The sequence below is a fragment of the Leptinotarsa decemlineata genome, unplaced genomic scaffold, assembly GCF_025532065.1.
Source record: "Leptinotarsa decemlineata unplaced genomic scaffold, Ldec_3_MD MMD2_tig00000882_RagTag_RagTag, whole genome shotgun sequence".
In the NCBI taxonomy this organism is placed as follows: Eukaryota; Metazoa; Arthropoda; class Insecta; order Coleoptera; family Chrysomelidae; genus Leptinotarsa; species Leptinotarsa decemlineata.
This window is the reverse complement of record NW_027412556.1, coordinates 15,258,456-15,281,673: the sequence shown is the minus strand read 5'-3', so window position 1 is coordinate 15,281,673 and position 23,218 is coordinate 15,258,456. Positions and strand designations below refer to the sequence as shown.

The 23,218-nt window shown below is 37.3% G+C and overlaps 1 protein-coding gene across 3 annotated transcripts in view; it reads right to left on the bottom strand.

The window, feature by feature from the left end:
• Positions 1-23,218, bottom strand: part of Zasp52 (Z band alternatively spliced PDZ-motif protein 52) — a 134,922-nt gene that overhangs the window by 807 nt on the left and 110,897 nt on the right. For all 3 annotated transcript variants that reach the window (XM_023157727.2, XM_023157726.2, XM_023157728.2), the window contains 5 exons: positions 17,454-17,619; positions 9,549-12,558; positions 3,072-3,258; positions 765-885; positions 425-540 (listed from right to left, as the gene is read on the bottom strand). In XM_023157727.2, coding sequence (XP_023013495.2) covers positions 425-540; positions 765-885; positions 3,072-3,258; positions 9,549-12,558; positions 17,454-17,619 — 3,600 coding nt within the window. The remainder of the gene's footprint in view (positions 1-424; positions 541-764; positions 886-3,071; positions 3,259-9,548; positions 12,559-17,453; positions 17,620-23,218) is intronic.

Below are 23,218 nucleotides of genomic sequence, written 5' to 3'. Positions count from 1 at the left end.
AGCAAAATCAATGACAAAAAAAACCTAAAAATAGTCTTCTGTTATATATTATATCATAACTTATATTTTGAATATACCATACACTTTAAGTACAGACTTCTTCTGTTTTTTTTTATTATCATATAATCTGGTTTTTATATTCCACGGTGATAGGTTTTAAGTTCCAGGAAAATCAGTTAAATACCAATACCACCATTATTTTTTTCAATCACACAAAATTATTAGGTACTCTCCATAGTTTCGTTTTTGCCACAGTTCATCTTGATTCAGTTTGAAATAATTTGTTGTGAACCAAATTTGAGCTTTGTTACCAACATTTTGTGTTTTATGAAAATTATTTAAATCAAAAAAGATGATGTAAAGCACCCCGAAATTTAATATTTAGTTTTTGATGATGAGAATTGCAGTTATAAAAAAATCTCACCGTACAGTTGAAGCACTGACTGTGATAATTGTTGTTCAGTGCTTCTACCCAGCGGTCACCTGCTTCAACTGGAAATCCACAAGCGAAGCATTTGGTAGTGAAAAGTTCATTCCAATCTGTGAAAAAATAAAACATCCATACAATCTTGTGAATACTAACTCAATTGCAATTTCTCGTCCTATGACAATTTGCCATCAGCATTTGAAAAGTGCAACTCAGGGTTCAGTATTGAGACTACTGTTGGATTTAGTATACACCTAAAGCAGATTGCTGGTATAAACATTTTCATTGGTAACGTTTAGAGTTGCAAATATGTAGTAGATTTTCAGTGGGAACTTACCAGCTTCACAATATGGACTGCCATCTTCCAAGAAGAAAGGAGAGTTTCCAAACAGTTTTCCACAGTATGTACAATTGAAGCATTCTGGATGAAAGTTTTTCCCGATGGCTTTCAAGCAGTCCTGAATATAAAGAGAAAATATAGCATTCATTTACAATTTATCTTAGGCGAATGATGACATATTACAATAACTCGCAATTGAGTAAACAATCACAAACTGCAACAGAAACAATTTGAGTAGACTATACTATTTTTCTGAGGACAAACATTCTTTTGTCTATTTTTCACGGTAGTTTTATATTTGTCGACTAGTTTCGGTCATTACACCATTTTCAAAACTGACTAAACTACATCTGAGTATTTATACCTACTAACTCAATTTTTAGTAAACCCCCAGTAGATTTTATGATGGAGATAGGGAAAGTCTATAAAATTCCACATAGTTCATAGTTTACTTAAGATATAACAAAAATAATTTATTTCGTATTACGATTTATTATGACCCTGTATATGCCAGGAATATGAAACGAGTCTTCGTATTTTTGCTGGATCGGCAGATTCACAAAGATTATTCATAAGATATCGTTTTTTAAAAAATTATTCATCTGTCTTTTATGACAGTTCATGACACTTCGACATTTGGAAACTTCAGAAAGAAAACGTCTCTTCCTTCTTTTCTTGGTTTTGGACCAGACACGGGAAGAACATCGCAATTTTGCGGATTTTAAAGAAGGTTTCAAAGTATTCCTGAATCGAAAATTGATTTATGCCAAAGAAGATAAATCAATTATCTACTGTCGTAGGATTTATGTAGGAATTACTCGAAACTTTCAAATTGAAGTTTACCGAAGAACTCGGACATCTCAAAAGGCAACACTCCATCTCAGGTATGAACAAACATTTTGTGTTTTATTGATACGACCTTCTTGCTTGCAAGAAATTATGTTCAGACATGTATGAATTTTAAGGCCTTCATTTCCCATTTGCCTGTTCGTTGCTTACTGATAATGCCCTTAAAATCTCCCCAAATTTGGATTATCATTGACTTTAGGTCGATGATGGTCACTATCTTGCACTGATGAATTGAATTGATGAATTGAAGGTCGACGCTTTCAGTTATATTGCCAATTGCATATGCAGGAAATTTTCTGTGAAGATTCCTGCACTGACGCCTGTTGGATATAATCCAACGCCCTTCGTGGTATTAGCCAGGGAAGTAGTTGTTTTCTGATAGGCGTCAGTCCATTCAACCTACTGTGTAGGTATATTCGAGACTGGCTTCAACGTTTAAAGTTCATTTCTTAAGGAAAAAATAACTGTCTTTCTTTATATTTGACCGACGCTCTCTTTCCCATAACTTTCATCAATATCATCAAATTCATCAAATTAATTTACTCCTTTCTTCTTTCTTTATATCCACTCCCGTCTCTACTGTTGAAAAGCTGGTAGGGCATTTGTGGAGGTAATAACCTATCATGAATAATTTGATACTCACATTGTCTATACCTGATGGGATAACCTCAATTAATAGCAGTATATCGATGAACATATCAAATAAATTTTATAAAATGTAGGTTTTGGGTACTGGGTTATAGTTTCAGTAGAGGAATTTTTCTTTGAATTGTTTATTTCCATAGAGAAATTTTAATTTATCTTTACATAATTTATGTTTCGAATTTTGAATATGTTCATACATTAATGATTTTTTATCCGAAATGACATGTTCATGGTACCTTATATCAAAATTTCTATCAATTTGGCCTGTAGGTATATATGCGGGGCATTCACCACATTCTGGTCGATATATACCAGATGTCTTCCCTTTGTCTAATTTAGGTTTGGCATTACATAATCTCTTTCCTTAATTTTCGTTGGATATTTGTAGATTGAATTTTGAAAGATAATGTTTGAAATTTTCGAAGATTCTACCTGCATAGTTGATACTAACATATTTGTGTTCTGGTCTTGTGGAAATTGAAATAGTTCTTTCATTACCGTTTTTGTTGATATTTCATTATAATGTTGTTAACCAGATTAATTGGTATTTTGTTATCAACTGCTATTTGCTTAATGATTGCGATTTCACTTCGGAGGTTTGGATTAGAAAGGGGTATTGTGAAAGCTCTATGTATCATTCACCTAAATGCAGACACTTTCTATGAATTCAGTTTGAAAGGGGCAAAAAGTAATGTGCAATCTGTGTTTTTATAGTATATCCTCAGCGAACATGAAAATCCACGAAATAAACAAGTCGTCAATCAAAAAGCATACTATTTCTATCTCCTCTATCAATCTGCAGTCACTTACCCCTTTGATTTTTCCGCTACACTTGGAACACTGCGGCGCGAGATACTGTTCGAAACAGTACTCGCAGTATAGTTGTCCTTTTTCTTCAACGAAGCCAAGGTCTTGAAGAGGCCTTCTACAAGATGGCGTGGCGCAGATGAAGTGGTTTGGGCACCAGATTTTTCCTAATGCAGTTATGAACGGTCCTCTAAAAAATGTCGAAGATGATTGAAAACTGTGCTCTGAGCAATATGTGAACAGATCCTCTTTGGATTGACTGAAACGTATTCCGGAGAGTTGCATAATGAAATTGAATTGATTGTACCAAATGTCGTTTTTCTTTCATAACTACAATATTTGTACAGAAGTGTGGTAGTTGCAATACCGATTGGGGTGCAATAAATTTTCTTTGGAAGAGGTAGTTTCCTGTATATGGACAGCAGGAATCAATTCCACTCTTTCATGAAGAAAATTAAGGATGAATAGTGACTCCTCAATGAAGATAAGTTCAGTTTTTGAACTGAATATTGCATATTCTTATTCCTCTGAAGCACGATCTACTCTGAGGCCCTTATTATTTTAGGAATAGAAATATCTATCTCATTATAAAAAGATGTTTCAACCTATTAAAGGAAATCAAATCGAATCGTTGAAATGATTCAACTATCTACAGTTATGAAGAGAAGAGTTTGGAGTGGATAACTAACTTAATCCTTGTTCAAATGATGAAATAGATAAGATAGATACTAACCTAATATAATGCACTTCTGATGCACTGTTCGGAAAATTTGGTGCAGTAATGAATATTACTGGATGAATTGATGGATGTAGCCGTTACTACGTGATAGGAGATCATAATGAAGAAAAGAGAATGAAACTTTCTATGTTTTTTACCACTTTTATTTGTAACTAACGTTACTGCAGTTTCGTCATATGAGGACATTTTCATACATTAAACTAACATTAGCCCTTATATAGCACAGCTACTGGGGTGCTATATAAGGGCTAATGTAATCAACCATTGTTAGTTTACTGTATAAGTTTTAAAATGTCCTTATAGGACGAAACTGCAGTAACGTTAGTTACAAATAAAAGTGGTAAAAAAATAGAAAGTTTCAATTCTCTTTTCTTCAATATTACTGGAGTTCAATCCCAACACCAAACCGTTATTTTTTTTAACACCTTAACACGTGTTTCCATCACCAAGTGATCATCTTCAAGAGAAATCTTCCTCTTTTCAACTCCTCGACACGTGTTTCAATCACCAAGTGATCAACCTCAAGAGGAATATTCCTCTTGAAGAGGATCACTTGATGGTTGAAATACGTGTTGAGGTGTTAAAAATAAAGGTTCGGTGTTGGGATGGAACTTCAGTGATATTTACTATAATATTCTGGAGGGAAATTGAAACAGTTGGAAGTATGACAACCTGAGGAAGAGAAGCAAGTTTATGGTGGAAATCTTACAGAAATTTGATTCAGTTGATTTAAAAACTAAATTGTTCGAAGATTAATGAAAGAGCATTGTGATCTATTGCTATCGTGAATCAGAAACCAGAAGAAAAAATATTCAGATACAAAATCTACCTGAAGTGAAGCTTGGAAAATAGGTAGATCTATGGAATATGTAAGTCAGACACTGAAATGGAAATTATTTGCACACGAAATCTTCATTACGCTTTGAATGTAGATTCATTTCGAGAAAAATATGATTTAGCTGAATACTGGAGAGAACTTTCAATGGGGAATATTCCTCCTGACAAAAATCAAGTAGTTTTCATAAAAGAGCTCTAAAACAACGCATTTCAAACTTATCATTTCAACATTTTTCTTTGAAAAATTATTTAAATACTGAAAAAAGTGGAATGAAATAATTCATTCAACATTTAAAGAGATTCGTTTCTATTTCACCATTTGGCAACATCGGTTAAAGCTGATAAAGAAAAATTAATCTGTTATCTGTACAGACAAACAAATATGACATATTTCAGAGGCGTGCTGTTCTGTTTACTTATGTTCCGAGTTCCGAGACATTCTGTGACATATGACATTTTGTGCACCTAACCTATCTTCCTCTATATAAATAAATAACAAAATAACTGTTGTTTGTGTGGCTTGTGGAGGTGGAATTGAACTATAATTTATATTTTGCCTTAATTGTTGATTTATAAATTTATAAATTATTTCAACTTAATATAGGCGCTGTTGCCAACATGTGAATTAGAAACAAATTCCTTTAAAAATCAAAACCTAACATTTGAAACATCAATTTGAATACTCTTCGAAGTGAATTTGAAAAACTCATGAATTAAACTCAACTTTATTCTGTTCAAACTTGCATTTGTTGTAATAACCCAAATTGAGGAACATTCCCCATTGTTATTGGACTCCCCTCATTTTCACTTGTGAGTGAGTTGAGTCTAGAAAAAAACACCTACTGATACAGAACTACTTAATTTGCCCAAAGAAAACAAAACGAAATTTTTATGGTTGAAAACGTCGCCTAATATCTTATTTATAATAACTCACTGTCGTACTAAATACCAAACATTTACGAAACACTACCCATTCAGAGGATTCCTCAACAAAATATAGCTGTACTCTTAAACCTCAATTACAATTCGTCATGTTTTATGAAATTGTGTGGAACTGAAGTGAAACAGTGTAATAAAACGGCAATCAATGAAACTATACAATCTAGTGCAGGACACAATATTGTGAAAATGAGTGCTATGAAAGAGAGAAAAAGAAACGCAATACGCAAACGGCTACAGTGTTCTCAGTCAGAAGGCCTAAAAAAAACGCCAGGTACAATCCATGGTACTGCCGTGAACACCGGCAATTCAGTAAATCCACTGAGGAAAATAGTAGAAAAACACAGAAATCCATGTTCTTCGGCAAATCCTGAAATTCACTATCAATGTTTACCTAGCTATCTCAGTGTTACACACGCAACAAACAGGCACATCAGCCGGGTTATTTTTAAAATCAGCAGCATCCTGGGTTACGCTGTTGTTAATATACACCCTGGTGGCGCCCTCTGCCTCTTTCTCGTTCAGTTTGTTGGTAAAGGTAAGGTGATCGGGCAAAGGCAAGCTTTCTGTACTGGAATGCTTGGAGGCATGGTAGTCATTGATGGGAATGAAAAGCTCGGAAGTAACTTTCTTATTTCCGTTGGTAACAGTAGTCTCGACGTTGTTCACGATGTAGTTCAATCTAGGGCTCTGAGTATCGGACATGCTGACCTTCTTCAGCTTAGGGGTCAAGTTTCTAATATCCGCGAAGACCTTGTCCCTGGCGGACTGCAAGTTCTTTCCGCTCGAGGAGGAGTGGGAGGAGTAATCCGATTTCGGACTGGACCCGATGGAGTCTAGTTGGGGAGAGGTGCTCCGGATGGGGATGGTTATATTGATTTGGCTGAAAACGGGAACAGGAGGAGGAGGCGGAGGATATTTGGGATATTGCAAACTGATCTCGTCCAGTTCCAGAGGATTTTCGTTTTCGCTAGCGTGACACAGCTCACTCGCATGCTCTAAAATACGACAATGAAAAATAACAAACATGCATTACTAAAATATATACGATGGATGTCCGTTAGGAAGCAAAGTTGTCGAAAAATATTTTTTAACAAAATCTTAGATGTCGATGCAGTTCATCTTTAAAAAGGAATGTTAACGGGTAATGTAGTGTGGTGGTATGTTTCCTGATCAAACATCATAATAATGATTACAAATTTTTGCAATATAGACTTCATTTTCAATACTCGTTTCACTACCACAGTAGTTCCCTCTATTGGACTGGTACCCCACACTAATTTATAATGCAATTTACTTAAATTACCTATCTCAATTATAGGCGATTACTAATTGGTAAGCAGGTGCCAAGAACGTACAAAGCAGGTTAAATTATTGTTACTAATGATTCGACTAATCCTGTGGAATTTTTTATTTAAACGAATTTTACAGTGGTGAGAGATTAACTTTTTGTTGGTCGGTCAACAGGATATTTGTTTGTTTATGTTAATTGATTTCCATTGATTGCAAACTAGAAGTCGTTGCGTATGATGTTCGATTTCTATCCGGTGTCAAACGAATTCCATCCATAATGTGAGTTTGTCTGCGAGTATCGAGTTCATTCAGCTTATTCATTTGTATCGATATGGTTTCCATACCTAAGCAGAAATTGTCAAAAGTGTCTCTTCTCAAACTTTCGATACAAACCTGAAGACGTATCTACATGATAGCTCTGTGGCTTTTATGTGGGCCTATTGCTGAAAGGGTTCCGACTTGACGACATCGTTGTGATCATCTCGTTCAGTGTCGGAAAATAAACCAAGTTCATCAGCTGCTAAGAAGATATGCTTCAATTCCTGCTCTCTTATTATCGTGGACTATGCAGAAAAGAGGATCCGAACAATGACTTTATAGACTCCATCCAGAATCATTCTGTTATGTAGACACTCCAAACTTGAAAGTCCATGGCATTTCTCTTGTCGGGTGAAGTACTTTTTTTCTAAGACAAAACACAAGCACTACCGGAAAATCCTTAAAAGCGCTGGAGGTTGAATTCATTTGGAACAACGTTCTCAGGAAGTTTATTCCACATAAACGCAGTTCTCCAACTGAAAAAGTTCTCTAAAAGTGAAGTTTGAGGTGTACTGAGTTGAACCTCCAAACGAAGAGGAGCCATAGTCTGTCGAATATTTCTGATATGTACCGCTCTTGGTGTAATCGAATATGCCAAGTCATTTGAACACCATCCGTGAGTGTCTATATGAAAGTGACAAATATCTACCTTTTCTGACTATCAAGGTTGCAAGTGATGTTCGTATCTTCAATCAGGCGGATAACTCTTTTCTGGATGGAATGCAGCAGCTTCAGGGTATGCTTAGCGGCGGAGCTCCATACACAACAACAAGGTCTGATCTGAGCTTCATGAAGCATCAAAAGTTGATGAGGTGTGTACAGTTTTCAGGTTCGGAACAGTGTTCCAAGCTTTTGAGAAGCAGCCTTTGCAATTTCAATGACATGATTGTGCTAAGGCATATTGGTGTCCATTTTAACACCCCAACAAACTTATCGGAGCAGAAAGCGGAATTGTCTGTCTTGACATTATTATATCCCGTTCGGAGACTTTTATCTTTTTAGAGGAAACCGATGCGTGGGTTTTCGTGGCATTGAATTAAACCTGGCTGCTTTCATCCCAATTCGAAATCACCTCCAGATCCTCATTAAGATATGCAACCTCCTGCCGTAAAGATGTGCCCCCGTAGCCGATGTCCTGGAATCCAAATGGAATGACTAGACAAGTTATGTTGTCCGCAACTCCTGTAGAAATGCATCACTTTTTGGGTCGTTACGTAAACACGATATAGCTCTTCCTGAATCCATTTCACTACTCCAATTGAGTTGAATAAAATCGGAACAGCGAGCATATTTGTAGCAGCAACTTTGTGCTTATCCGACAGTTCTGATGACCAGTTCCTGCTGATACTTGCCGCGAAGAGAGTTCTTAACTGCTGTCACCTGTTGTGAGTTGCCTTGTTCCACCTCGAGGTAAGTATACGTCTCTCCGGCATCCAGATGACGCAATATGCTTCTGTTTACGAGTTGGACATCCATTTCGTATTATTATCATTGTCATATTTTCATCTCATCGACGGTATTGGGCTTGACCACGAATACCTAGTTAAAATCAACTGTCGAAGTAGATTTTGCAAATCAACTGTTTTTTTGTTTTATGCCTGAAAAGCTTGGCAAGTTATAATAGTGAATCAAAATAGTCAATTTGTATTGAATAAGACTCTTTTCTGTGGAGTCTTACTGGCAACTGTGTGAACTTACTGTCATTTTTCACCTTCCGCAATATGGAAAAAAACTTGTAATGGAGAACTAGAACTTTATACAGGTGTGGAAGGACAAACTTTTAGTTCATTTCTTGAGCTTTTATAAATGTCAAAAAATCACTTTAATAAAAACCAGCCACACAAACCACAAAAATAAAGTCAAATAACAGTGAGCGCAGGTGCAGAAAGTCGTTTATTCCACATAAAAGAAAATGAGTGCTGGAGATCCAAATTTTGAAACTATGGTTAACTGGACTAGGCAGCCGCTGCCTTCCTTACTCATCTCTTTGCTACCATTACAGACATTTCATCGATAAAATCGTGTTGAAAAAGAGTAAGTGAGTTATATCAATATCTACAATATTTTTTATTCAGAGACTTCTAAATGTGAGAAACCCAACAGAATAATATTTCATAAAAACATTGAATTCAACAAAAAACTCAAAAAGAAAGAAATTCATAGCCTCCTCTAACTCTTCAATAAACAGTATTTTTATCAATCATCTTTTTGACATCTCAACCCTGTTCCCACAAATCATACAGTCACGACTCCAAAGCAATTTGGTCTCCATCACTTCCCATTTCCCTATCATCTGCTGAGTTGTTAGTAAAGCTGCTCTCCACAAACACATCAGTGGAAACACCCATGTCTACCTTATCTGCATGTTACAATGCCCGCACAGAGGAATTCTAGTCCCGGCTAGAGCAGCAGCGTTCAAGACGCCTCTGCCACGTTTTGGGGCAACACTGACCCCTCCCATTTGACGACCGCTGCCTGCACCTGTATCGGATTGGGAAACAGAGGGAGAAATTACATTTTGACTGGGTTTCTTTGAGGAACTAGGAGGCACTACGTGCTTGACGGGAGATATCGTGGAGGGGGCATAGACATGCTTTATAGAAGCAGAAGCGTCAGTAGCAGCTCTACCTTGAGAGTTTGAAATTATTGAGGATTTGGCGCTAGTTTCTTCACGAGCTTGCCCTGTAACTTTTTTGTAGGAGTAGGAAAGTTTGTGTGGGTCTGTCATGTGGCCTTTGACTGTAGAGGCTTCAATAGTAGTATCCTTCACTCCACAGAAGGGAAGCTTCTTCGTAGTGGTGACGTTCTTTTCGATTTGAATGTTAGTCTCCTTCTGCGACCGCTCAAACTCTTCAGTTACTACCTTCTTGCGCTGCACTTGTGTGCGACCGTCCGCAGATCTCTCCAAGCTCTCACTCTGGGACTTTCTCAGCTGCTCCATGTGGGCTTGTCGAATCTGTTCCTCTACAGCTGTAGACATCACAGTGTCCTGACTTTGGGATGTGTACTTTTGAGCTTTGTGAGACTCAGAAACGTCCATCTTCTTCGAATCGTATACCTCTTGCTTGCAGATCAATCCTCGCTGCTGTTCGACAGGGTAACTTTGAGTCTGCACTCTCGACGTGTACATCTGCGTTGGCTGGCTCCTGTATAAATTTGCTCCATGAGCCTCAATCATTTCTTGCTTGGTCATATGTTCAGGGATGTACGTCGTCAAGCTATCACGTGCCTGGTCTACTTTTGAATCGTGTGGGTTAGGCAGAGGCTTGTGAGACTGTAGAGGATTAGGTGGCGGACCAGGCGCAGGAGAGACAGGCCTCACGTTACCAAGAGTAGTGGGAGAGGGACTTACTTCCCTACCTCTTCCTGGACAGGGACTGGGTGAGCGCGAGACTGCTGGACTTTTAGGGTCGAAAAGGGTAGCTGAAAGGGGGCGCATAGGTTGAGCTACTAAGTTTGCCTGGTAGTAGGGCAACACGGGAGGAGGTTTATTGATTATACTCGGAGTTATCGACCCCGGCCGTGGTGAAAAAGTCTGGCTGGGTGGTCTCTCTTCTGGGATTGGTTTGAACATTTGCACAGCTGGCTGTACCTCACTGACGGTTTCTATTTTGATCATAGGTTTGGCCATCTCTTGCTGCTGCTGAGCGATGATCTTTTGCTGCTCTAGTCGTACCTGTGCTTGCTCCATCTTTTCCATTCGATGCAGCTGCGCTTCAGCTTCAGCGGACAGTTCCACTTGGTACTGTGGTAAGTACTGAGGTTTGTGCAGTGTCACCGGAGGCTGAGTTTTTTTGACTACTATCTCCTCTGCTTGCTTGGCTGCCTGGATTTCTTTTTTCGTCTCTTCCTCTTTAGTCTGCTCATGTTTTTTCGTCTTTTGCTGTCGTTTATGTTCAGATTCCGTGATGGTTTCCTTCTGGACATATCCAGGCTTACTCTCAATGGTTTTTACACTGGGAGTTTTGGGGATTGGTGACATAACTGGAGGAGTAGTGTTAACCGAGACCGAGAATTGTGAGTGTTCAGACTTGTTCTGGAACGAGCACGAGAAGCCCTGAAACAGCGGAGGAAATTGTTGAGGAGGCTGTCCGTTATCCACGACAATTTGAGTAACTTCCGGATTGTGGATTGTTTCCCTTTGGACTGTCTTCACTTTACTGGTATCAGACTCTTCCGACTGTTCTTCGCAAGCAGATTCTTGCGTTCTCTGATACAAGATGGCAGGAGAGTAGTAACTAGGAGGTTTGGGGTCTTTTTTGTTCACCTGGAAGGATTCAGGCAGGACATCGGGTTTCGTGGGCCTGTTCAACTGAGAGCGATCGATATTTACCTCAGATTTGGTCTCAGATTTGTTTTTTACGCCCACACTTTCTGTTACTAGAGGTGAGTATGGTCTATCAGGAGCTGTAGTAAGAGCTGCCAGCATAGAGAGCTTCTCCTGAGGTTTTGGCAGCTCTTCGAAGTATTTTTCGCTAGAATCTTTCTTCTTCTTTCGAGATGCTGGAACTATGGTGTCTTTAGGAGAGTCTGGAACTGTTTGGAGCGCTCTCACGAACTGGCTTTTTGGACGTTCTTGCTTGGGTTTGAGTTCTTCTTCTCTAACTGGTAAGACTGGTCGCTCAGGTGGCAAATACGGCACAGTTTCCTCTGGAAGTGGCACCGGTTCTTCTGTGACCGTTGCAGGGTGAAATGGCTGAGAAGGAGCAATTGATAACGCTGAAGCTAAGGGGGTATGCGAGAATTTGGTAGGAATCTGAGCGAAAGTGTCTTCATCTGGAGCTGTCGTCCGAATGGCTTGGGTAAGAACAGATTCCCACTTTTGAGGTACAGCGTTCTCGACTCGACTAGGTTTAACTTCCAGTGTATTTGGGCTATACTGTGTAGGCCTCTTCAGTTCGCAACTTTCTCTCCCGGAATAAACTGTATTTTCAAAACGCTGAACCGAGGAGAAATCTTCAGAACTCGCCACTGATGATTCATACTGGTTTTGCTCCCTTCTAGTCTCTGTAAATGAGGGCATATCTTTATCGAGAGGAGGAGGCTGCCTCGTTTTGACAATATCTTCAACAAGTTTTTGAGTATCCAATGTTTCCGTTATCGTCTCTCTGCACTCAGTTGTGCTCCTGCACCCGCTGGAGTATTCGTAGGGGTACTTTGTGAGAAACTGCGCCATTGCGTTGATTTCCTGCACCTCCAAGCAGTTTTCTGAGCAATCAATTCTCAGCTCCGACTCCTTCTCGATTTTTTTGTTGAGGATGCTGTGTTCAACTTGAGAGGGTGGAGGATAGAATATCGGACAAGCAGTTGGAAGGTCTTGGGATTCCTGAGGAGGGGGCCAAACAACGTTATCAACAGCGCGAGCTTCAGGGTGAACATCGAACACAAGTGAGACAAACGAAGGAATAAAACAAAGGCGGTGCAGGAATGAAAAATAATTAGTACAGAAGCGATAACTTAGGGCTACTACAAAATAGTATAACTATGCTGCGTTTTAGTTACGGTTCCATTTGAAGATCCGCGAAAATTCAAGTTGATATTTATCATATTTTGGAAAGGTCGAAAATGGTTCAGTTTGAGAGAATTGGCACAACTCTATGGGATGATACAGAAATGTCCTATTCACAAATTAATTTAATTTCTGAAGCATCCCTTGTTTGTTGTGCTCGTCAAGTAATTTATATAGTTTTGAAAATTTAGTATTTACAAGCGGTTAGCGACTGAGGAAAAGTGCTTCATTCAAGGACTAAGGAGAAAGGTCGTGGCCTGGAATTGAAAGAGTTTTCTGCAAAAGAAGGTTGTATTATTAAAGGAAATGAAAGTATTGAGTGTGGTTGTCATAGTTATACTATTTTATCTTATCTAATCGTTCCAGTGAACTAAGTCTTTGATAATGGTTTGAATAGATCACTGGTGACTAACTACAAAGCAGTAGGCCTAGTGCTTGAGAACTCAGCCAAACTTCAAATATACCTTTGAAGAGGCCACCAGCTGGTTTGACAGAAGAGGAATATCGTCCTAGGAACAAAATTGTAGTATTTGAGACAGGGGTGTGGATTTCAGAGGAACTCACTTAAAATCTTTTTATTATTGGGTGTAGGGTGTGATTTTACAACAACAAAAAATATTTACTGATATACTTCGTAACAGTTTCCGATTCCAAGTCCACATTCATTCAGTAGAAAGTACATTTATTTTGAAGACCAATTTTCCGTAGATTACCATGGAAAAATATATAAACGTTGAAAGTTTTACATTTTCTGAATCCCAACAATTTTTTCGAAGTGAAATTTGAAAAAATGCAAATTTTTCAAAAAAAAATCAACCTTTTTCTTTCTCAGAAGATAAACATTGAAGATTAGGATATCAATCTATCAACTACTTGATATATCTATTACTAGTTTCCTTGTACCTGGTATTTGCAGGAAAAATAGAAAACCAATAGTTTTTCACCCAAAAATCAATTTCCCCTGAAATAATTTTTTGAATTAGATATAGTTTTAGTATTTTGACACATTTTAAATTTTCGTTACATGTACAGAGTGTCCCATTAGTGTAAGGAAGTACAGTAACTTGCCTATAATGATGAGTATGATAAACTGTTTCAGATACAAGTTATATGGTTTACTTTGTTGCTTTTTCAAAAATATTTTGAAATATACAGAGTGTTCCTTCAAAGTGGAGTAATACAAATCATAATTTTTTTAAGTGGACCCGAATATCATAAACTTGATTTTTTCAAATGACACACCCAGTATGTTATGTCACCATTTTTTAGAACTATTTCATTCCTACAAATTTGAATACGATAAAATAGTCTCTAGAAGTGTAAGTTTCTGAAAAAATTTACAATTCAGTTCTCAATTTATCAAAAATTGTTTTTCTTTTTCCGTATAGGCCAGCTAGGATTTTGACACTTAGTTACTGTTACTAAAATTTAAAATAATTGTAATGTCAAACTTAAAACTGAAAATCGGTTGGTAAAAGTCTGCTAGTCTTGTGTGTTCAAAGCCTAGCGACTGCAGAATCTTTTTTCTGAGAGAAAGTGATTGAAACGATACGTTGAAACGTAAGACCTCGTTAATCCTTGGCACGCACAAGATCTGACTTCTGAGGGCTTCTCGTTCATAAGGGGACGACAGCTGATAAACGGAAATAGCTTTTTATAATTTTTCAATTCATGAGAGTGAATAATTGAAACAATAACAAAAAAATATCAGAAATTTATAACAACTGCTCAAAATGACTACCGGGTACTTCCAAACGATAATGTATTCGGTTTATGAATTTGCCTCAACATGCTGACTGGAATATTTTGGAATACGTCTTCAATTCTATTTTTCATATACCCTTTTGCAGATGGGGGTGTTCTATAAACTTCATCTTCAACGTAGACCCACATAATCTGGTGAGTGGGGTGGCCACTAGAAAGGGCCTCTTCTACCGATGTATTCTCTCTCCTGATAAATGATAACAGGTGCTCCATCGTGTGAATATCACATTTTTCGTTTGATTTGAATGGGTAAATGATTAGGTACTCAATTGTAGTAACAGGTTTCCCAAAAAATCAAGGTAAATTGAGCCATCAACTCTTCCCTCAAAGAACGATGAAATTTCAAATTATGCCGCCTCATATATTTAGGGACCACTTTGTCTGATTGGTGGTTCGAAAGAAATGGGGGTTATCTGTTGAATAATAATGGAAATTATTACAAACTCTTATGAAATGTTGCTTCATCGGAAAATAAAACATAATTAGAATCTCTGTTTTGTAGCAACTAAGTCTATTTACACAGTCACTCTTTTCTCAAAATCATCATCTAATAACTCTTGATGTTATTGAACACGGTACGGATGAAACTTATCCTTTTTTAAAATTCTTTGTGTGACAGCCCGGCTAATGTCAGTTTGTATCTCTGTGCGAGATATGAGGATCTTTTGTGACTTTCAAGAAGACAGCCGTTTCAGTTTCTCCAGTTAATGCAGCTTCGAGTAAATCGAAGAAGCAAATTTGTCAATGCTTCTTATCTGGGTTGTTGGCGGGTTGCCTGTCCTTGTTAATCTTCCACTGCCTGAACCACTGTGCATGCTGTTCTTGGTGCATTGGCTTGGGATGTGGGGGTTGAGCAAACCACCCATCGGATGCCTGCTTCCATGTAGCCTCACTGGATACGGGAATGACAGAATCACTTGTGGTTCTGTTATTCCCTAAATGAATGGCATCCCAACGATGGCTAAGGTGTGTATATCCGTGCCGAAAGGATGAATGACACTGAGCCTACCATCTGTGTCAACGGAACCTGCGAGATACTGGGGGCCTTCTCGTCGTAGCATCGCCTTGTCATGGTAATGCGGGGCTCTGCCGTGATTGACCTTCTTTCCCAAGCTACTCATGGGACTTTTATGGACAGAGTCAACTTAAAAGTTCTTTCTGACGCTGAATCTATAGAAGAGATGGATGTCGAGCTTACGATTCCAACTGACCTCCCTGTAAATTTAGTTCAGGGGCGAGTCTATAGAGGAGATGAATGTCGAGTTTACGACTCCAACTGATCTTCTTGCAAATTTAGTTCAGGAGCGAGAGCTTCCCAACTCCCCAACTCCTGATCCAATAAATGAACCTAAAAAAAAGGTTTGGTGGTGCAGCCAGGAAACAACTGAGTCGTCTCCTCAAGAGCGGGGTACCTTATTAAACCACCTTGCACTAAATTATCGAGCGGCGTACGCAGAATCTGTTTCAGGGAGAGGAACAAACCCCCCATGAGCAGGTTAAAAAACGTTTGCTCTCAAATGATGATTCAGCAAAACCAGAGGCAAAAAAGCCCTGCACGGTTGAATCTAAGGCATCGTCAGGTGTAGCTGACCTGCAAAAACCCTCATATGGGAAGGTTGTCGCGGGTATCAAGGTGGGAATCTTGCACCTTGACTATCCGACTACCTCTTTAACGATGAAACAGCAGAGCATATACTTTGTGCCTGCCCCCTGGGGACCGAATCAGGTTTTTATAGTTCGGCAGAGTCGATCTGACCTGAAAGACCACTTACCATACAAACTAATCGGCCTCTTTAAGAAGCTGGGTTTATTTGGTCGAGTGTGAGTAGGTGTGAGCCCCAATAAACCCTTGCGGGTTGAGGTGGAGGGTCGAATAGACCCACTCACTCTGGACCTAACCTAACATAACTTATCCGTGTTGTTGCCTGTCTGGATATCGTTCATTGAAATTCAGGTCGCTAATGAACAGTTTTTATCACTTGCCCCCAGTACAAAAATCATATGGGTCAATTTTTCGGTGGAGAAATTCTGAAGCGATTATTTTGGCACTGTATAATGAAGTAAGCGTTTTGTACCGAGCATAACCTATGGAAAACTGTTAGTTCTTGAACTTTGTAAATATTAAAGTGATAAACATGTAGTTTCAGTCGAGATAAAATGATATTGCAAATTTCACAAAATATGTCAATTTTGGGAGCTAAGTCATATCAACAAAAATTGTAAAAATAAAGTAGTTCTTCAAAATAGTAGAATAACATATTGGGTGTTTCATTTGAAAAAATCAAGTTTTTGATATTTGAAGTTGCCCCTGTATAAAAATCTCCTGTTTGAGAAATATAATTTTCAGTCCATATCGACATTTTATCCCAGTCTTGGTATTGCATGTATCAAACATTTCTGCTTGAATTCTATTCATAAATTTTTTATGGCATTTACGGTTGTCTGTTTTCCGAAGATTTTGTTTCTTTCGGCAATAACTTGACAACGCCGCAAAATTTCTGAAAAAAAGGAAATCCCTCTTTGTGTAAAATATTTTTCTCAGTTCAATGGTGAATACCCTGCTTCGAAGAAACACTCTGTATATTTCAAAATACCTATTTGTACAATGAGCAACAAAGTAAACCATAAACTTTCAGCTCGAAAACTTATCAAACTCCTCATTATAGACTAGATACTGTACTTCACACTAATAGGCTGCCTTGTAGATATTCATAAAGGAATAGCAATATAGAATGTTTGAAGATAACAATATAATTTTTCATAATTATCAAAATAATCAATATTCCTACCGATTTCACCATTTACTTTGCTAGGACCTTTTTGGGATTCCAAGAATGTATCAACTTTCAAGCTGCTCTTGAAAAACCTCATCGAGTGAAATTTATCTTGGATTTAAACTTTTGTTCACTTTTAAAAGAACTAATATCTACGCGAAACATACACTGAAAAAAATGTTCTCCAACCCAAAGTATCCTTCAATACATACCTGTTGTGGAAATTGGGCTGTAAGAAGTGGTGTTGTACGAGTTATTGAAATGTGGTGCTGGAGGTGGTGCTACTGGAGACAAGGGGGCTGCCTTTGGTAGGGTGTTGTAGGTCGGAATAGGTGCAGTGACGCTAGAAAACGGTTTCGGTCCAGATACGTTCGTCGTCTGAAAATTAACGATGATTAGCAGAAAATACAGGCAGTCTTTGGAAATGCCCAGGAATGCTTTCGATTCCGGTGGCCTTTTTTTAATTTTTTGTAATTGAACATTGTTTGAAATCAAAAACCTTTCGAAGCGGAGAAAGAATTGTTACTATTGTTTAAACAATGTGTACGACATTTATATGAGCGATTCAATTTTGTGGTTGTGGTGGTTGTAACTATTTGTTTAAAATGGTCTGTCAAGAAACTTAATGTGACAAACCAAGTTCTACGCTGGCGAATCCGCGGGCAACAGCTACTAATTTATATTTTTACTTTAAAAACATAGTCACTGAAAAAATATGTCAACTGCACTGAGTAATGAATAGCTTCGAGAATCGAATTATGTTACTTATAAAGATAACACAACCGTCAACGAATCTGACCTCACGCGTCTGCCCGCGTTCGGGTTGCGTTCTCGGCGATGACGCTTCATTGCTTAGACCGCCCCTCTACCCCCGAGCATCGTCTCCCGTCGTCTTAGAGTAGACGTGACGCGTAATGGCTTACTGCCATTATCGTGATAACTTTTCGATTCGTCCAAATTGCCTCGTATAAAAGACAAAGTTCATCTATATTTAATATTTAAAATGACAGCGCACGCCAAGATAGCTCTCACGAAGTAAGAATTTTTCCGGCTCATTTAATAGTTATCGTTATATTACGATCAAAATTACACAAATCCTTCAGGTGTATTCATGTAAAGTTTTAACCAAATTCTTCAGTCGTTGAGGCGTGAAAGAGCCACAAACATACATACATACATTTACCCATCGTCACAAACTTTCACATTTATAATATAAGTATAGATATAGATCATCTTCGAAACGTAGATTTCCGCTTAAGGGCTATTTTGTGAATGAATCGTATGACCCATCTATGAGTTAAACTGCAACAGGTGTTCAGAAAACAGCTACAGATTCCGTCATCTTGATTGAAAGTAGTCATCGTTTTGTCAACCCTCACTGGAAGAGTATTATGGATTCAATATTTTTTTTTCGATTTTTGGTTGAACTTACAAGTGAAGTCTTTTAAAATGTTATGTTGCTGGTACATTTGTCGGAAGTGATTAACTGAGTTGTATAGTATAGGGGATATTCACATTAAGAAAGAATGACGTCACTTTTGGTAATTTTGTGTATCCAACATAACAACTTTAAAATTCACAATGAAATGCGTTCAATAGCAATGAAACTAGTGAAATTTCATTTTGTAAGTTGCTCAACTGTCAGTCTCTCTTTTCTTCTCAGAACTGAACATTTTTTTTGATAAGAACTGCGCATATTCAATATGCCTTAAGCATTGTCGAAACAGTCTCAATAAATTTGTATTTTAACTAAGTAAATTATTAATAAGTAAGGTTGATAACAATAAAACAAATTAACAGTACAAAAAAATCTGAGAGTTGGAAATAGTGCACATGTTGGCAACGCCGTAACTTGCCACAAATTAACAGTACAAAAAAATTTGAGAGTTGGAAATAGTGCACATGTTGGCAACGCCGTAACTTGCCATCTTGTGACGTGAATCTCTTCTTAACGCGAATATCTTAATTTTCAGAGATATAGGTACCAAAACGAGAATTCATCTTGAATGACGTACAAATTGGACATGTTTTCAAGTTAATTATTGTGAATACTTGAGCTTTTTTGTGGATCAATATAACGCTCCTTCATTTGTGAATGGTCTTACAAAAATTCACTTTTCTCTTGAGTACCTATCTACCTTTATACGTCAGTATGAAAACGCTAGAAGATCTATTGTGTAGCAAAACACGTTACGCGGTTTTGTAAACTGTTTTGTGAAGATCTCACAATGGAGTGTTACTTGAATTCCTTCTTGAAGCTTTTCAAAATGTTCACGATAGAAATGAAACGCGAAAGGTTAGATCCAAAGTGAGTGAGTCTATTCGATCTCCACCGCAACCCGCAAGGGTTTATTGTGGCTCACACATATTCCTCCCGACCCAGCTTCAGCGGGGCATGCACAAAGTATCTGCTCTGCTGCTCTGCGACACACACTGTCTTCCGACAGTCCGAGTCACTGCATATGATGATTCAAATGACAGTGACCTGTGAAAAGACCTCTCAGACATCGTAGTTCATCCCTACTGTAGTCCAACAACTGTTAGGTATCAAGCTTCAAAGAGTGAATAAACGCGTTGGAGTGAGCCAATCTTGGAAGATTCTGTCAGAAGTCCATAAATCTTCTTGTCATCCAGGTGTTCAATTTTTGTTTGGCAAAGCCTAAAGCGATGCTAATGACAGGTTCTGGTCCGATGAAGCTGCTTGCAGCACCCTCCTTTGCAAGCGAGTCAGCAGCCTCATTCCTGGACAGTATGGCCAGGAATCCAGACCACATTCAATCTATTACGTCTTCCTATCGAGGAGAGTTTTTGGAAATTTGCTTCCAATTTAGACGTTGCTCGGTAGGAGCCAAGAGCTTCCAATGCCGCTTGACTGTCCGAGAATATTTTTATTGATTGAATTGAAGGGGTTATATTTTTAGGAGTGATTAATTTTTTGGGAAAGAAAGTTTTTGGCTCCATCCAAAAAAAAAGGGATGAGAGAATCTTTCAAAGAAAGGAAAGAAGTGATCAATTTGAAACTCATACAAGTTATGTATATAAAACCCTCCTTTATGCTTATTCATCAAATGCTGACTAAGTTATAATAAACTTATAAAAGCTAGCCATCTTGAAAGAAGAGTCAGTTCTGTTAGTACGATTGTCAGAGTAACTTCTGTACAATAAAGTCTGTAAATCTAAATAAAGTCTTTTTAAAAAGTGGTTCCCGTGGCCCGAAACTATAATTGGCGCAGTCGATTGTAGGATAGTGGAAGAAAATCGATCCTGAATTTTCTTCAGTACCAACTGTTTGTCCACTACAAGAAACCAGCTTCGTCCACCAACCACCCACAAAAAGGACCGGATCGTCAGACTCAGCTACTACAGTCCTCCAGGAAAGAATACTGACACACCATCGAGGTAAGTCGAGTTTTCCTACCTGATTCCAAAATTTCCTTAAATCTTTATCGTAAATATTTGTGGAAGTTTCGGAAAAGTGATTATTATAATCAAAAAAAAAAACGAAAACAGACATCATTTTCTCTTATAGCAATTGAAATTGGTGACAGGACTATAGAAGTCACGTAGATTAAGAAAGACAATTTAAATACTGATTTAAATTGAAGCAATTAAGTGAAAAACGCCGAATCAAAATTTCATACATTCAAATCATTTTTCTCTTTCCTCACTCATAGCAAACAATAAATGCATAGTGTTCACTAAATAGTAAAACAAAGAAGCTAAAGAATAACTTGCTGCTACTTATATCATATGCTTAATAGACAGAAAATAATCTATTTATATCACACGCTGATATAAAGAGAGTATTCATTTCACACACACACAACGACGCTTCAGAAATATTCTTGTGATAAACTTCGCAATATTATTACCGTGATTCTTTTCTGAATAAATGAAGAAAGCAAACTCTTATCTTGAATAGATTCGCTGAGTAATCTTTTCCGATAAGATCGCGACAATAATACATGACCGAACCTGAAATTGAAGATTTAGTACAGTCGCTTGTCTCTCTATCCGTTTCAAATATGTCCACCGAAATTAATTATACTTTATTTAAAATTTATTCTGACACCATACCTTTGTATGATGGATCTCCAGACACCCTCGAAATTTTTATAAATGCAATTGACAAATTTCATAATAAATATTATAGCGCTGACGATACACTAAATCAGTGTATCTTGAGTATTATTATTGGTAAACTCAGAGATAGAGCACAATTATTGATTGGTGCAAGAACAGAATTAAACACATGGATTTTAATAAGAAATGAATTAAGAAATACATTTGGTGATAGACAAAATTTAGATAACCTTGAACAACAACTTTTTACACTTGTCCCTAATAGAAACGAACACCCCCTCGATTTTGCGAAAAGAATACAAGTACTGAGAAGTAAATTAATCTTTAAAATTAATTCTATTGCCGCTGTAGACCCACAGACTAAAGCGATATATATTCGTCAATATCAATCACAGTCTTTGAAAGTATTTATGAGAAATTTAACTATTAGATTACAAGATAAAGTAATTGTTCAAAAACCAGATAGCCTTGAAGAAGCAATGAATTTAGTTTTGGAAGATGAAAATTTTAGACAAACACAAAATATGGTTTTTCAGAACCGCTCAAGCACTAACGTTCAAAAACAACACCCATCAAAACAAATAAAACCAAATCATAGTAATTTCCCTGTACAAAATTATTCACACTTACAAAATTTTCAACAAACTAACTTTAGAAATCCTACACCTTCTACTAGTCAAATGCCAAATAGACCTTTTAATAATTATCAACAATTTAACCAAAAACCACAATTTCCAAGCCAACCCATAAATATCCAACCTAAACAAGTTCAACATAAATTTTTAACGAATAAACAAGTGTTTGGACCACCCCAAAATGTGTTTAAACCAACAAATAAACCTGATACTAGAATCATTCAACCAATGTCGACTACTTCTAGAAATCCTACGGTTAGTAGATCAAATATGCCTTACCACCCAGCAAATAACCGATCTTTTAGGCAACCCCCAAGACAAACCTTTATAAGTGAAGAACTTTACAACCATAATGATGACAATGAATACGACATGACACTAGGTTACCCCATTAACCAATACCCTGTCGAAGACCAATACCCAATTGAAGACCAACACCCTCCAGATCAATATCAATTAACTGATGAATTAAATGAATATTACTTTACTCCCCAAGAAACGACTGAAATAACTGACTCAAACACTGAATACGAAGACGAAAATTTTTACAAACCGCCTCCGATAAACAAGACGGTATAATAGAACTTTATTCAGGCTCTATAAATGGATTACCTTATATACAAATCCAAAATCCCCCTATCAAACTACTAATTGATACCGGATGTCATACTTCCATGTTAAGACCATCTATTGTAGAAAAATATTATCCAGACAGAATATTTAGAGAACCCTCTCAGTTAAAAACTTCATTAGGTGAAAAAGAAATTCAATATAAAGCTATTATCCCAGCTTTTGAAGAATTTCAAAGCAACTATGAAACGGAATATATTTTATTCCAATTTCATGAATTTTTTGATGGAATTTTAGGTTTAAAAGAACTTAAAAATCTTGACTTAAATATTGATTTTAGCAATCAAATCTTAAGAAATGAAATTGTACAAATCCCTTTCTACTATAGACAGCCTCACGAAACTTCTTTTACTATCGAAATACCACCATATGAAACTTTAATAAAGAAATACCCTGTCGATATCAGTGAAGGAGAAATAATAATTCCAGAGGGATTTATTGATAAACTATACGTACCTGAAACAATAACTTATGCCAAAAATTATCGCGCAACTTTCGAAATTTTTAATAAAACTAATAAAACTATCTCTATAACAATGAATGAACCGTTCCCATCCAACCAAATAAATAAAGAACAATTTGAATTTTATAATATTGAACAAGCCTTACCTGAAAATTATAATAATAAT